The 16,029-nt window shown below is 44.5% G+C and overlaps 1 protein-coding gene across 8 annotated transcripts in view; it reads right to left on the reverse strand.

Moving 5' to 3' along the window:
- The window catches only part of ARAF (A-Raf proto-oncogene, serine/threonine kinase), a 40,525-nt gene that overhangs the window by 9,070 nt on the left and 15,426 nt on the right, over positions 1-16,029 (reverse strand). For 6 of the 8 annotated variants that reach the window (XM_061614450.1, XM_061614456.1, XM_061614452.1 and 3 more), the window contains 6 exons: positions 8,844-9,073; positions 4,802-4,908; positions 2,829-2,931; positions 1,983-2,137; positions 1,773-1,877; positions 771-921 (listed from right to left, as the gene is read on the reverse strand). In XM_061614450.1, coding sequence (XP_061470434.1) covers positions 771-921; positions 1,773-1,877; positions 1,983-2,137; positions 2,829-2,931; positions 4,802-4,908; positions 8,844-9,073 — 851 coding nt within the window. Of the gene's footprint in view, positions 1-770; positions 922-1,772; positions 1,878-1,982; positions 2,138-2,828; positions 2,932-4,426; positions 4,541-4,801; positions 4,909-8,843; positions 9,074-10,011; positions 10,151-16,029 lie in introns of those variants that run through there. The other 2 variants (XM_061614455.1, XM_061614457.1) reach the window with 2 other exon arrangements.

Below are 16,029 nucleotides of genomic sequence, written 5' to 3' on the forward strand. Positions count from 1 at the left end.
TCAGCTCTAATTCACAGTCTTGTAAGTTTGTGAGACCCAGATATAAGAAAAGCCTGCTGGATCAGTCTAGTATCCTGTCCTCACAAAGAGCCCTTTACCATTTCAGACTGCAGATGGTGAGGGTGTGTGTATGTCACATGATGGAATGTTTATTCACTCCCTCCCTCTCCCCCCCCCCCGAGCTCTCCCTGCACACAGAAAGATAGCATGTCAGGCATAAGGCTAGGCTAGCATCCTGCTCTGTGATGTCTAGTTTTTGACCTAGACCAGTCCCATGGTTTCACACAAGCCACAAGAGAACATGAACATATTTCCAGGTGTCCCCTAGTGGACAAATGTCCCAGATCTTATCCCCCTGATGCTATACAGACATAGAAGGTTTCTTTATGCTGAATCAGAAAATTGGTCCATCTAGCTCAGTACTGTCTACACGGACTGGCAGCAGCACTCTGGAATTTCAGAAAGCAGTCTTTTCCTAGACTTGCCTAGAGACTGAACATGGGCAAGGGACTGAACCTGGGACCTTGTGCATGCAGAGCAGGGGATGGGGACACCCCAGATGTTGCTGGACTCCAGCTCCCATCATCCCTGACCATTGGCCATCCTGGCTGGGGCTGATGAGAGCTGGGGTCCAACAACATCTGGTGAGTCACAGGTTCCCCACCCCTAATGCAACGCATGGGCTCTACCAGTGAGCAATGGGCCTCCCCTGGGAGGGAAGGCAGAAATGTCAGAGTGGAGCTGGTGTCCCCAGAGGGGAAAGGCCTTACCTCAAGCATGCTGCTGTCCACAGGGCTGGTGGTGCTGACCATGTGGACGTTTGGGGTGGAGGTTGAGCGGTGCCGCTGCAGGCGCTGCCCATCGCCATGAAGGCTGGGGAAGCTGAAGGCGTCTTGGCTGAGGGGCAACTGCTTGCGTGAGCTGAAAGAGAGGAGGAGGATGGACTTTGCATCCAAGCTGTGCGTAGACCACACCAATGCCACCAGCGGATCAGGCGTACCGAGGGGAATCTAGTCTAACGGCAGAGCTACAGCTGCAGATACTCCACTCACAACATGCAGCAATACAAGCTTCCCTCTTGAAAAACACGAGGGCGACACACTCAGTCGTAAAAAGAAGAGGGAACATGATGTTTCCTTGAGTTTATCAAGCATGAGCCACTGCTTGGTAGCTGCAGTGGCTACAGTTGCTCTCCTCTCAGAGTGCAGCGTCAGGGATGGTCTCACAGTTCCCTGGAAAATGCCTGTGACACAGCAGGGAGGCCTGCCCTGTGCACTGTGAGCTGTAGGATCGGGCTTCCCAAACCTTTCCCTGCCTTGGGCCGCTTGAAAATCGCTGATGGTCTTGGCAGACCACTTGGTGACTTTTTTGGTCTGTTTTAGCGACTGTCATGCCCTGTGCCCATTGCTGTATCGTCTTTAGCTGTATTTTATTGCTTCTTTTGTTTCTTATATACTGTATTTCATACAATCCAAACTGTAATACAATGAAATACAGTATATAAGAAACAAAAGAAGCAACAAAAACACAATTAAAAATCAATACAAATAAGTTAATGCAATGGATGTGCCGTCTCCCATCTTGTGTTGGAAATCCACAGATGTGGCCATGGACCACCTGACTCTCTGGGGGTCCACAGACCAGTTTGGGAACCCCTGCTATAGATGCAACCAGATGCCCGATCAGTCCCTCTCTGGCTCCATACTACCCCTGGTGGCGATTTCTGGATCACTAGCCCTTTTACGCGGATGGAGTGTGCACAAATCTCTTACCGGATAGCTTGTGGGGTCATCGGCTCGTGACTCGGCTGGACTGGGGTTGTCGGGACAATATCCTGCCACAATGAAGGATACTGCCAGGGTTCGTGGCTGTAAACGCTACGCAGAAAGAGGAAAGGTTATGCTCAACGCAAGAGGAATGGGGACTTCAGACGGCACCTGAAGCAGGGCAGGGAACGGCGTGGCAGCCCAGAGGATACTCACGGCTTATGCATAGTGGCCAGGTTGAGGCAGACCGTAGGCACGCGGCTGCTGCAGTGCTCATGGAACTTGTAGCCGCATGTCTGGCAGCGGAAGCCGTGGAAGAGGAACTTAAGGCAGAAATCACAGAAGACCAGATTGAAGTAGGTCTTTCGGACCTGCCCAAAGAAACAAGATCCAGGTCAGAGGGAGGAGAAGAGGCACCGGATGCGTCAGGGCTGGGACCTTCTTAAAGCGCAAGGGTCGGCAGGTGGGTGAGCCTGTCGAAAGGCTGTGTGGGCATCTGGTATAACAAGCCGAGAACAAGTTTTTAACTCAGTTCTATTTTTATTTTTAAATTTATATCCTGCCCTTTCTCCCTAACAAATGACAGAGCACTAAAAATATCTCAAAACCAGTTCCAACACTGATGCCGCCTGGGATAAGGTCTCTACTTAAATGGCTTGATGAAATCGGAAGGTCTTTTGTAGGCACCAAAAAAGCAACAGAGATGGCGCCTGTCTAATATTTAAGGAAAGGGCGTTTTGACAGGGGTACGGTCGTCTAAGGGCTCCATCATGCGACTTTGCAACCTCAGCGGTCCAGTGTGTTACTGCAGGGCAGCCTTCCCCAACCTGATGTCCTCCAGATATTTTGGACTACAACTCCCATCAGGCCTGGCCCATTGCCCACACTAGCTGGGACTGAGGGGAATCATCACCCAGAACATCCGGAGCTCGTCAGGCTGGCGCTCCTGTAGAGTTTCCTGGGGTGAGGAAGGGGCCTAACGCGCTTTTACGCCTGGGGCATGCCTGCACTAGGGTGTGTTGGGCAAGAACACATGCTATGGTAGGGTCTCCCATGACTCACAAAATTGTGCACAGTAAGCGGTACATCTTCCAGGACTTCCACAAGGAGCTCAGCCCCCTCCAGGTTGACCAGGTCTGTCTCCCAATCCGTGACAGTTTTTTGCCTGCAAACAGAACGGATGTGAATGCAGCTATGATACAAAGGCCACCCTCCCCTCGAGCTTCCTCCCTTTCTAGTTATGATACTGCCATAGCCGATGATCATATTCAAAACAATGCACACTGGAAAAACCCAGCAACTCTAAATTTATCCACACACTGATGAAATTCCAAGTAGATCGCTGATGCTCAGGGTAAAGATATTGGGAACCATACGAAGTAATCAATCATCAGCATCCCCCTCCCAGCTTAATATACTGCAGTTGCTAAGTAGATACAAGGCTGCAAGCAGGCAAGATGTCCACCGGATCCTTGGGTGGGGGGATGGGCACAAAGATGGTGGTGAAGTCATTTCTGTGCCTCAGACCCACGCTTTCCTAGCAAGGACATCCCTTTCCCTCAATTACTTAGGAGTACTCATACTAGGAAAGCAGCCCCCAGAACCCCAATATTGCACATGGCTTGGGGCGGTGAAGCCTCTGACAGATTAGCAGAGATGGGATGGAATGTTTAAAAACATTCCAAAAGCTCAGGGGGCAAAACGTTCAGAATGTTTACAGCCAGCTTTGATGTGGAAAGGGGAAGTTGTCAAACTGGCTGGGACTGAAATCTTCCATGGACCTTAGAAGACACTGATGTAGCTTTATGGGATGGGCTGAGGTAGGGGACCCTGGGAGAAGGGTATGTGGATGATGGTCAAGTATTTCTCCTTGCTTGAGAAGTTGCAATCCATTTCCATTTGGACTCCAAACCATTTGAGTCTGGACTAGGCCTCAAAACAGTGCTCACCTAACTTTATCTGCTAGCCCTCCTTTACCAGTTCTGCCCCCTCCCTTTGTAGGTAAAAAAGCCAACCCACAAATTCATACCACCGCTAAGGGGGAAAACTGAAATGGGAAGGAGCCTGGCTTACTACCACTAAGGCGGCAGATTGGCCACCTGAGCTCTGCAAGCATTCCTTCCAGTAAGCTGCAAACCACCTCACTTTAAAATATATATATATGAAAGGAACTCTTACAAACCCAGACAGAGAGTGATCTGGGGGCTGTTTGTCCATCTCTGAGTGCAAATGGAGAGAGAAAACAGAGGACACATGGAATTGATGAAAAGACAGGACTAACAAGCAAGAGAGATCTAGAAGGCCTGAGGGTCTTGAACCTCAGACAATAAGGCCTTTCCCAGCACATGCTGCTTTCTCTCCCACCAGTCTGATTATGTATAAAGACCTGTAATGTCTTTACAAGTTCATTAAAAAAAATCAAGGCAGATTACATCTTTTTTAAAAAATAAACATGAATAAATGTGTAGACTCCTGCCCAAATAATCTGCCTTCTTAACATGTTTGCAAGCAACAGACTTCCTAACACAGCCTTCATCAAACTGGAGCCCTCCAGAGGTTTTGGATTACAACTCCCTGCAGCTCTACCCAGAATGGCTGTGCTGACTACAACTCCCATCAGGTGAGGGAAGGCCGGGCCAAGAGTTTATCTAGTCCAGTACCCCATTTTTGAAAAGGGCCAAGCCGATGGTTCTGAGAATCCTGTGAGGAGGGCATGAAGGCAACAGCCCTCTGTTGTTGCTCTCGATCAACTGGCCTTCAGAGATACACAGCTCCTGAAAATGGAAATTCCATTTAACAACCCTATTTAATTAGCCATTGATGTGCATGTAAAATTCACCCTACATGAAGCACCAACTCTGGATATCCATGATGCAGAATTTGTGCGTGCGCGTGCATGCGTGTCTATTCCTGGTTATACAATGCTATTTTTCATTTGCTCCTTCCAGCACCCAGCCAGGTGGATGATCCACAGCTCCTCACCTGCCTTCCACCCCTCTGATGGCACTCTCTGCTCCCTGATTGGAGCTACTCACCCATCACCCCTTTTCCTGTAGACTATACAGCAGTCCTGGTTGAGCCCACGAACCTTCAGGGCCTTGTCCAGGGAGCTATAGACAGTTGTACCCGGCCGGACAGTTACCTGAGAGGAAGGAAGGAACTGCGTGGGCAAGGCAGGAAGTGGTCAACTGGGGAACAGGGAGACGTTGTTGAATTGACCTTACAGACCCTGTTCTCAGCCCTGCTGCGGTGCAGCTTTGATCTCTACTCCCCCCCCATTAGTCTTGTCCATGCTGAAGAAGGGCCAGTATGGAATAGACTGCCAAGACTTGGACCTGGGTTCAAAACTCCAGCCTGGTTAGTCAGGAGCTAGAACTGGGAATCTCTGGTTCTGTGTGCAGTTCCGCTAAGTGGTGAACTATCAGTTGGACACTTCCGGGAAGGGTGACTTAGCCTGTGCCTGCTTTTGAGACGGGCTCCTGCCTCAAAAGAAGCTTATTCAGATATATCAGTCAGATTTTTTCTTTTTTTGACTGATTAAACTTCTCCCGGGTAGGGAGAAACGAAGAGATTAACCTCAAAGCCTATTTTTGTTGGGACGACCAGATCTCATTAATTTATGGGACGAGGTCCAGCCGACGAAGGTGGGACGGATTTTTAACAACAAGCTCTATCTGGAAAAGCGAACGTTCATCTTATCTTCTAAGAGAGAACGCACTAACAGGCAAGCACCCTTCTTTCTATATTTTTCTTTTACTTGACTTAAATTGTTGCTGTTTAAAAGAGATTTGCCAGATTGATCGGTTTTTGACATCTCACTGGGGAGCCATAACTTCTCTCTGCTACTCACTAATTAATAGCTTATCTCTGTTTTTGTTGCAAAAAGCTGTCCTGGATTTGCATTCTAAAGATATACACAGAAGAGGGATTTCTATTCCAGATTTTTATTTTGAAGAATATTATATTGTCTGAGACTACTCTCTTTTTGGTTTATTTTATTTTGACGAATCTGTTTTCTGACGACCGCCATTAATTGTTTCGATCCTGGGAACTGCATTTTGTTTACTTTAGCATGGAGAGATAAGGCTGTCTGCTCTGTTTATACTGTGATGTCACCAAGTTTGGAGTATTAACCCAATTGTTGCTGAAATAAGAAGTGGTTTTCCTATATTTTTCTTTTAAAATGGCAATTAAGAAAGTGGCTGAGAAGCTGGAAATAACTATGTTTCAGAAAATAATGGATGAGATTGAGATAACGAAACAAAACCTGCGACAGGGTTGTAAGGAGCTGAAAATTGAATTGAGTAAAATGAAGCAGGAGATTAAAGATATAGGGGTCCCTGTGAGAGAGGTGACCCTGGAAGGGGTCCCTGTGAGAGAGGAGACCCCGGAGATTGGAACAAACGTGGAACAGGAAAAAGATTTGGAGTCTATGGACTTTAGAAACAAAATTTATTGTTTGGAGACACAGGAGATTAAAGACATAGGGGTCCTTGTGAGAGAGGAGACCCTGGAGACTGGAACAGGGGTCCCTGTGAGAGAGGAGACCCTGGAGACTGGAACAGGGGTCCCTGTGAGAGAGGAGATCCCGGAGATTGGAACAAACGTGGAACAGGAACAAGATTTGGAGTCTATGGACTTTAGAAATAAAATCTATTGTTTGGAACTCAATGTTATCTCTGAAGAAATTAATGAAGATTCTAGAGATAAAGTTATCAATGGCATGGATAATCTTCTGGACTGGAATGATGTGATGGAGCCCAATATAGAGAAAATCTATGGAATTAACTGCAGCCATGTGACAATGGAAAAACTTTCAAGAGATGACCCAGTGTATTTTGAAAAAAAGAACAGAGATATGATTTTACAGCAGTATTTCAGCAACCTATTCAGAATGGATGGCAAGAAAATATTTGGGATAGAGGTAATTCCCATCAGACTCTTACTATATGACTATGGCTTTGACAGCAAGATTATTATGGAATACTGATAATGGAAGATTGGATACTGAAATTACTGGACTTAACAAGACTACTGAAGATGGAAGATGGAAAATGGAACTAATAGGGATAATAGAACAATGGCTACTGAAATTATTGAACCTAACAGATTCTGATGTGATGGATTAATTGAAATGTTTATTTTGACTATGGTTATGACAACAAGATTATCATAATTAGTAATGAGATGGATTAATCGATATGCTTATCTGGAAAAAAAAATTGATAGATATATTTCTTAAAGAATTGAAACCTCTCTTTGACTTTTTGTGGAAAGAATAAAGTAATGTTTATGAGATTTGATGATTAAGTAAGATAACTACTGGAGGAAAGTGATTTTATAATATGACTTAAGAGACAGGATTGTTATATATTATAGACTTATAACTGATTTGATCTTTGACAAATGGGAAGTCAATATTTTACTCTTTATTTTTTATTTTTGTTTTTTTTTTTTCTTTTTTTTCTTTTTGTTTAACTATTTTTGATTTTGTTTTTTGTCTTTGAATGTTTTATGATTTTGTCTTGTATGTTTTATGAAAATCTGAATAAAAATTATTGAAAAAAAAAAAAAGAACTGCAGCTTGGAGTATCTTCCTGGGGCATCAAGCATCCTCTGGACTGGCCCCACCCACCCAGACTGGCTACTGGGCGCTCCTGGAAAGGAAAGTTTACTAGATTTCCTTATTGGTCTGGGAACTTAGTTAAGCAACAGGCTCTGATCCCTGTTTGACTCTTGTCCACTTGCCTAGACAGTTAGTAGATGGCAAGGCCAATTTGGGTTGATGAAAACTGGATTCAACCAATCCCCTGCCCTTGAATAGACTCAAAATCTTCCTCTGTGACCTTTGATGTCAAACACCGGCCCAATATTTGATGCACAGCTATATCTTATATCAACATTTAATATTTTAATTCTAGTAATTCTTTTGATGGGTGATATGAAATAGTATTTAAAATTTAACAACACATGTTGGAACTTTGATAGAATTTGATCTTTGACAGATTATAGCATTTTCATAGTGCGCAGGCTGATCCAAAAAACCAAAACCAAACGAAAACCTACCAGATAACTAAGAGAAATCTACACAGGTGGTCAAAATCTATATTGTCATTTCAATTGTTTTTTTTTAAAATAAACATTCCAGCTGTGGTTCAAATCCCTGTAATGGTGGCCTCTATGATGTTATAGTCCAATTTGAAACTGGATCTCTGAATTCACTGGATGGCTAAACTCAGCTTCAGTTGCTTCACTTATAAAATGGGAATCAAAGGAATTCAACTCTGGAATCTATTAAAGAACCATAATTTCATATATCATCTTTCCCCTCCAAAATATATATCCTGCTTTTCATTCCAGATGTTTCAAGACAGTCCTCAATAATTTCAAACACAGGATTATGCATTTAGTAGCAATATTTACATCCCACCTTTCTAGTTCAAAACTGAACTGCTGAAGCAAATTCAGAACTGACAAGAACCATTAAAATGTCATAAAAATACAGCAAAAACAGATTAAACAAAAAAATCACAACAAATCAAATATATTTATTATAATAGAAAGAAACCACCAGAATTCACCTGCAAACAATGAAACCTACTTTTATTTATCTATTTTTTTACCATATACATCCTTCTTCACTTTCATGCCTCCTCTTTGTTTTTGTTTTCCTCTTCCTCTCTCTCTCTCCCCCTCCCCTCTCTCTAACTCCATCTTTTCCCCTTCCCTTAACAACGGGAAGCAAACAGACGAGAGAGGCAATTCTGTTGACCTAAAAGGTTGCTCACTTTAGATCAGGGCATGACCCAGTTTTGGGTTGTGACCCACCAGGTGAAGACTGAAGCCCTAAACCAAGGATGGGGACTGGGGAACCCATGGTACTCCAGCTGTGGCTGGACTCCAACTCCCATCATCCCTGACCATTGGCCATGCTGGCTGGAGCTGATGGGAGTTGGAGTCCAACAACATCTGGAGGGCCACAAGTTCCCCACCCTGCCTTAAAGGATGCTACAATTGGGACTGTTTATAATCAACAGTGAATGTGATAGTCTCTCACTGTCCGAAAGGCTCCCTCACCACTGTGCGCTGTTGATTGGGAAGATCCACCTTGATGGTGCCCCGTGTTTCGGCCATGGGTCTCCCTCCTAGCCTTTTCCTGCGAGAGGCAAGCATTGTTGTCAGGCTATTTGAGAAAGGCAGGATGTCTCCACTCCTGCCCCCACCTGAAGGGCCAGGGTCTGGAGAGGAGGCAGAGAAGCCATTCGTGAGAGTGCCGGAGGAGTTCTGGTTGCGCCTCATCCAGGGGCCTGCAAGGAGAAAAATAGGAGATGCAAATGAGCATGTGTAACGGACCTCGTAAAGGGGTCAGCCAGTAAAAAAACCCTCCCCATCACAATTTGCATGCTTTTTAGTTGTAAACGGAAAAGAACAGGAAGGTTCATCACAGCTGTATGGAAACAGCTGCATGTACTCTGTACGCCTGTAGATTTGTCATATGAGCACAGAATCTGGTATCTAGCCCACAAAACGGTCAACCTCAGGCTCTCAGATTTAATTTTAAAACTAACAGCAATATCCTAGCCCCTCATAATTGTCTGACATAATCTTCTGGAAAAGCATATTGCTAGTAGTAGGTAGAGATTTTAACAGGCTGATATTTTTTAAAGTAACTTATTTTAAAGCAACACTTTATGTGCATGTGCCCCCCCCTCCACTTCACCCTTGGGCTATTTTTTGGTTCATCCCATGCACAGCTGCCATTGCAGTGTGTGTTTACACAGTGCTGAGCTATCAAGGAAGATAGCACTTTATTTGCACCCTGATGCCTGCAGATGATAAAGTCAAATTAACAGAGGATGTTTTCTGATTGCGTTCCCAGTTTAAGAGAAGATAATTCTGTTTTGGTGTAGAGGGAAGTAACTGAATTCTGCCTTAAAGTGTAGGCAGCCAGGAAAAAAGAACCCTGAGCATTAGCAAAATCTTATTGGCCCTCACGGCAAATTTTGTAGGGAGTTCAAAGTAGTACATATTTTGCTCTAAAGCACACATTTACCCCATCAAGCCTCCTGCCTTGCTATTTCTAGCCCAATGACTGTACCGAGCCAAATCAAGCAATGTCACTTACAAATGCCAAAATGTCTGCCAGTTACATTGTGCAGCCTGATCTTGTTCATATTTCCTATGTAGTAAGTCTTCCTGGCTTCAATGGGAATTTATTTATTTACTTGTTGCATTTATACCCTACCTTTCTTTCACCTTGGAACCCAAGGCGGCATACATGTGGTTCCTGGGCAGTCTCCCATCCAGGCACTGACCAGACCCAGACCTGCTTAGCTTCAGCAAGGTGGTGGCCTCATGTGCCTTCAGACCATAGCCAGAATTGCTGCTGTGTGCACAGGAATGCAGCCTTACAGCACAGTCCTAAAAATATTTAAGGGGAAGAGCCATAGCTCAGTGGGAGCATTTCTGCTTTGCATTCAGAAGGTCCAAGGTTCAATCCTCAGTAGAGATGTGAAGGCCTGGAAAATTTTGGAAAAGAGGACTTTTCCCCCAATTTTTTGAACCTACTCCCCCAGATTTCTTTTTAAATGGGGTTGGAGTGATTTCCTGGAATTTCTCCAGTTTTTTCCTTCACACCTGTAATCCCTGACATCTCCAGGTAGGACTGGAAATGTGTACCCTCCCTGAAACCCTAGAGAGCCACTGCCAGTGTAGACAATACTGTGATAGATGGGGCAATAGTCTGACTCATTATACAGTAGCTTCCTATGTATTTGAAGGAAGCCTCACTGTTTCCAGTGGTGCTTACTCCCTAGCAGGAAGGCAGGTTTGAGGGAGCCCTCTAGCGGGTCCTTTCCTCTGCTGGTGAGCTAACCTGGCAGTAGTGATTAGGCTAATTTGTATATGGTCAGAACGGTTTACAGCAATCAAAAACATTAAAACAAATATACAATTTAAAACACATATTTTAAAAACAATTTAAAGCACAATTTTAAAATTTAAAACAATATAAAAACAATTTAAAACACATGCTAAACTGCTTGAGAGAAGGGGAAAGTCTTGACCTGGCGCCGAAAAGATAATAGTGTTGGTGCCAGGTGCACGTCGTCAGGGAGATCATTCCATAATTTGGGGGCCACCACTGAAAAGGCCCTCTCCCTTGTTGCCACCCTCCGAGCTTCCCCTGGAGCAGGCACCTGGAGGAGGGCCTTTGATCTTGACCATAGTGTACGGGTGGGTTCGTATCGGGAGAGGCGTTCCATCAGGTATTGTGGTCCCAAGCCGTGTAAGGCTTTATAGGTCAAAACCAGCACCTTGAATTGAGCTCGGAAACATACAAGCAGCCAACGCAAGTGGGCCAGAATCGGTTTTATATGTTCGGACCATCTGGTCCCTGTTACCAATCTGGTTGCTGCATTTTGCACAAGCTGCAGTTTCCAAACCATCTTCAAAGGCAGCCCCACGTAGAGTGCATTGCAGTAATCCAATTTGGAGGTTACCAGAGCATGGACAACTGAAGCCAGGTTATCCCTGTCCAGATAGGGATGTAGTTGGGCCACCAACCAAAGTTGGTAGAAGGCACTCCATGCCACCGAGGCTACCTGAGCCTCAAGTGACAGAGATGGTTCTAGGAGAACCCCCAAGCTACGAACCTGCTCCTTCAGGGGGAGTGCAACCCCATCCAGGACAGGTTGGACATCCACCATCTGGTCAGAAGAACCACCCACTAACAGCATCTCAGTCTTGTCTGGATTGAGCCTCAGTTTATTAGCCCTCATCCAGTCCATTGTCGCAGCCAGGCACCGGTTCAGCACATTGACAGCATCACCTGAAGAAGATGAAAAGGAGAAATAGAGCTGCGTGTTCTCAGCATACTGATGGCGACGCACTCCAAACTCCGGATGACCGCACCAAACGGTTTCATGTAGATGTTGAACAGCATGGGGGACAGAACTGACCCCTGCGGAACCCCATACTGGAGAGTCCAGGGTGCCGAGCAATGTTCCCCAAGCACCACCTTCTGGAGGTGACCTGCCAAGTAGGAGTGGAACCACCTCAATGCAGTACCTCCCACTCCCAACTCAGCTAGTCTCACCACAAGGATACCATGGTCAATGGTATCGAAAGCCGCTGAGAGATCAAGGAGAATCAACAGAGTCACACTCCCCCTGTCTCTCTCCCAACAAAGGTCATCATACAGGGCGACCAAGGCTGTTTCCGTGCCAAAACCAGGCCTGAAACCCGACTGAAGTGGATCCAGATAATCGGTCTCATCCAAGAGTGTCTGGTGCTGGCCTGCAACCACTCGTTCCAGGACCTTGCCCAGGAATGGAACATTTGCTACCAGCCTATAGTTATTAAGATTTTCTGGGTCCAGGGAGGGCCTCTTCAGGAGTGGTCTCACTACTGCCTCTTTCAGGCAGCCCAGGGACCACCTCCTCTCGCAGAGAGGCATTAATCACTTCCCTGGCCCAGCTGGCTGTTCCATCCCTGCTAGCTTTTATTAGCCAAGAAGGGCAAGGATCCAGCACAGAAGTGGTTGCACGAACCTGTCCAAGCACCTTGTCAACGCAGAAAAAAAATCCAATGCAAACTAAAAAAAATTTGATGCCACAGAGCAGGGGTGGGGGAACCACATCATGCACTCAGGACTATCACAGGGCAGGAACCTGAAAACAGGAATTTTCTGCTATTCCCCCTGTAATATGGAATGCCCTTCCCTCTGCCAACTGTGAACCAGCAACCATCAGCTGCTTCTGATGTCTTGTAAGGACTTTTACTTTTGCCCAGGCTTTCCCTGACCCATAAGATCAGAACCTGTCTTATGTTTTGAATTCCCTGAATTCCTGTTTTGTTTATATGTGCTTTTACAATTCCTTTTTATGGGTTTGTGTTGTATTTTTGTTTTAATGATATTGTTTCTTTTTATATTCTACACCACCTAGAGATTTAAAAAATACTAAGCAGTTTTATAAGTGCTTTTCAACAAACAAAGTTTGAAACCACTAAGCTTGCCGAGTATTGTATTCGCAGTGACAGCCATTCATTGTTACTGACGAACTCACGCAACGGAAAATAAATTTTCCATCCTGGGCAGTAGCAGCATTCCAAGTTGCACAGATGCGTGTGTGTGATTTTAATTTCTCACAATGTCCCAGAGTGACAGTATGGTGAGGGCATTGTGGGAAATTAAAATGACAGCTAGACCCTGCTGTCTGGGGTTGCTTGGAGCACCAGGCTAGATTTTTTTTAAAAAAATGGGGGCCCAGCACAGCTTCCAAAGGCTGCTGATCCAGCTCTCTTGTAAGTATGTTTAGGAATTTCATTTCCCAGACAGGAATTCCCTTGGAAACAGGATAGTCAAACGCTGTTATGAAATTCACTTCCTAGCGATGTCCACCAACTTGGGTGGCTTTAAAAGAGTATTAGACAAATTCATGGAGGATAAGGCTATCAGTGGCTACTAGCCATGTTGGCTGTGCTCTGCCTCCATAGTTGGAAGTAATATGCCTCTGAATGTCAGTTAATGGGTATCGCAATTCAGGACAGCACTATTGCACTCATGCCCTGCTTGCCTGCTTCCCATTGGCATCTGGTTGGCCACTATGAGAACAGCATGTTGGATGGGCCACTGGCCTGATCCAGGAGGCTCTTCTTATGTACTTAGGAGACCTCATGTAACACAACATTTGAAATTTCCCACCCAAGTGGATAACTTTTTTGGAGTACTGTGATAGCAAGGGAACTTGAGCCAGAGTGGTTGATTGGGCCACTCTGTTCCCTGTCCCAGCTGTCTGTACCAAGGAGGGCCAGGTCTGTCCCAGGAGCACCTGAGCTTAACAAACATTACCTTTGATCACAATGCAACATTGATAGGAGAAAAATGTATTAGCAGCTGAGACCTGATTGGCTTCTAGAATTATACAACCTGAAAAATACTGATGGTGCATTTTTCTGACATGGGCAGAAGATGCTTGAGGAGAACTGCCATTCTCTGCTTTTTCTCTCTCTGTGGGTAATGTACAGATAAGAAGAGGTATGGAAGAAAAGCCCAAACCATAGGTAAACAAGGCTGACAAGAAAAGCCCATTCTGGTTTTCAGACCAGTCACTATAAGACTGTGTTTTTAATTAGCTGCTATAGCTGTTTGTTTAACAACAGCCTGATGTGTGGCCAGTACTTAGCTCCATGCCATGAAAAGCTTCATCTGCCAATTTCTTCAGATTAAGCTGCTACTAAAAACACAGGATCAGGCTAAACTGGCTTTTTTTCTGGTCAGATGGCAACTCTACTTCTATGCCATTCTGTCTATGATCATGACAGTCAAGGAACTGTAGGCCAGGTAAATACAAAACCTTTAGTGGGAAGCTAAAATACCTAGGCCTGTCTCTCGAACTATTATCATCTTGGGACTTAGCGATGGCTAAGTCTGCCATCACCCAACGATTAAAGGATATTGATCAACAATATCTAATCTCAAAGGCCCACACATCGTGCTCCCCAATGCACTTTAATTTAAGTTTCCGTTTTCCATCTTCAGCAATATATCTGGAAGAGTTAACATCCTCACATTATAGATTCCTATTCTCCCGTGCCAGATTCAACTGTCTGCCATCAACTCTCTTAACGGGTCGTTATCAAGGTATCCCGCTAGGAAGATGTTACTGTATTTGTAATCAGAATTTACCTGAAACTCTGGAACATGTCCTACTTAACTGCGAGATATATAATGTTCCAAGAGCTAAATTAATTTTACCATCCATTTCTACCTTTTCTGATAGAACACCAGAATGGATTGTTCACTTTCTTTTGTCCGATAAAGACAAAACTTTAACAGAACTAGTTGCTAAATTTCTTTATGTATCACAATCCATTCGTAAAAACCAGGTTCGAAATATGCACTCTTGATTTAATGACTTATTTTAATTCTGTTCACGACGAATTGCTAGATGAAGAACTTTGCCTATTAGCTTAAAACTGAACTTTGGCTTATTTGTATTTCGTTTTATTTTTAATTTTATTACTGTTAAATGTACTTACCTGTATATTTAAATTGTATATAACCAGTTCGGGTCTATGACCGTAATAAATAAATAATAATAAGACAGGTAAATACAAATGTCACAGTGAAGAAGGATCTAGCACCCGCATACACACATGCATACACACACACAACCAAAAACCAGCATTTGGAAATGCTGTATTCAGAAAGGAACCTGTTTCACATAAAAAATGAATAAGACACAAATGTTTTCATGTTTGAAAACACATATTTAAACGTGGCTGTAATGCGTGGAGCTATTTTAAGTGGATGTTCTGCAGATAAGTCGAAATGTTTCTCTACTGCATCACCACAGACACACGCTCGACCTATCAGTGCCATCTGCTGAAGAATTTGTTCTGTTCCCTGGCTCATCCTCCCTGGATTAACGGTGCCAACATGCAGAGACAAATGCTTACATTTCAAGCCCACTGTGCAATGCATATGCCTAGTACTTTTGCAGTAGAGTGGCAGCCTCATGGAAGCCCTAGATCAGCCCCTTTCTCTGTGCAGCGTAGCACTTTGCTGAATATGCTGGTACCATTTACCATAGAGAGGTAGCCTCATACAAATCCTAGACTAACCAGATTTTTGTTGAATCAGTATTGGAGGACTGCAAATTTGGGAATGGCTGGGCTCTGAGGAAGCTCAGCCTTCCTTATCCTCAAGCTTCACAACCAAATTACACAATTGCCATCTGCTATGCTTTTGACTTCACCACAAAAGGCTTCCCTCACCCCTTGCAGTACAAGCCAATCCTTTGAGTTTCTAAACATCCTGAACCCTGCCTTGCTTCTAAAACCAAACATACTTACTTCCAAGCTTCTATGTCACCCTCCCCAGTCCTTTATCTCACCCCAACACACCACCTTCAACCTCCTAAGGAGTAATTTTTGTGGTCCATGGTCCCACCTAGACATCAAATATCATGTAGCAGTTTGACAATATTTAATTGTGATGTCCTTTTGCTCAGAGGCTTGGTGTGGGCAGCAGGTTAGGCCCTTTGCAGCTTTTTACTGACTCTATCCTTGTGGCCTATTGCTGTAAAGCACCTCTAGCCACTGAATACTACTACAGTAAGAATAAAATGAGAGCAAGTGACATAACTGGTCAATGGAGGCCAGCAGGATTTTTTTTCCAGAAAAACCTTCTGAGCAGTAGTATTTTGGAGCAGCAAGCACTTGGCATTTCAGCAGCTGTACCCTTAGTAATTATATATTA

The sequence above is a fragment of the Rhineura floridana genome, chromosome 3 (assembly GCF_030035675.1).
Source record: "Rhineura floridana isolate rRhiFlo1 chromosome 3, rRhiFlo1.hap2, whole genome shotgun sequence".
In the NCBI taxonomy this organism is placed as follows: domain Eukaryota; kingdom Metazoa; phylum Chordata; class Lepidosauria; order Squamata; family Rhineuridae; genus Rhineura; species Rhineura floridana.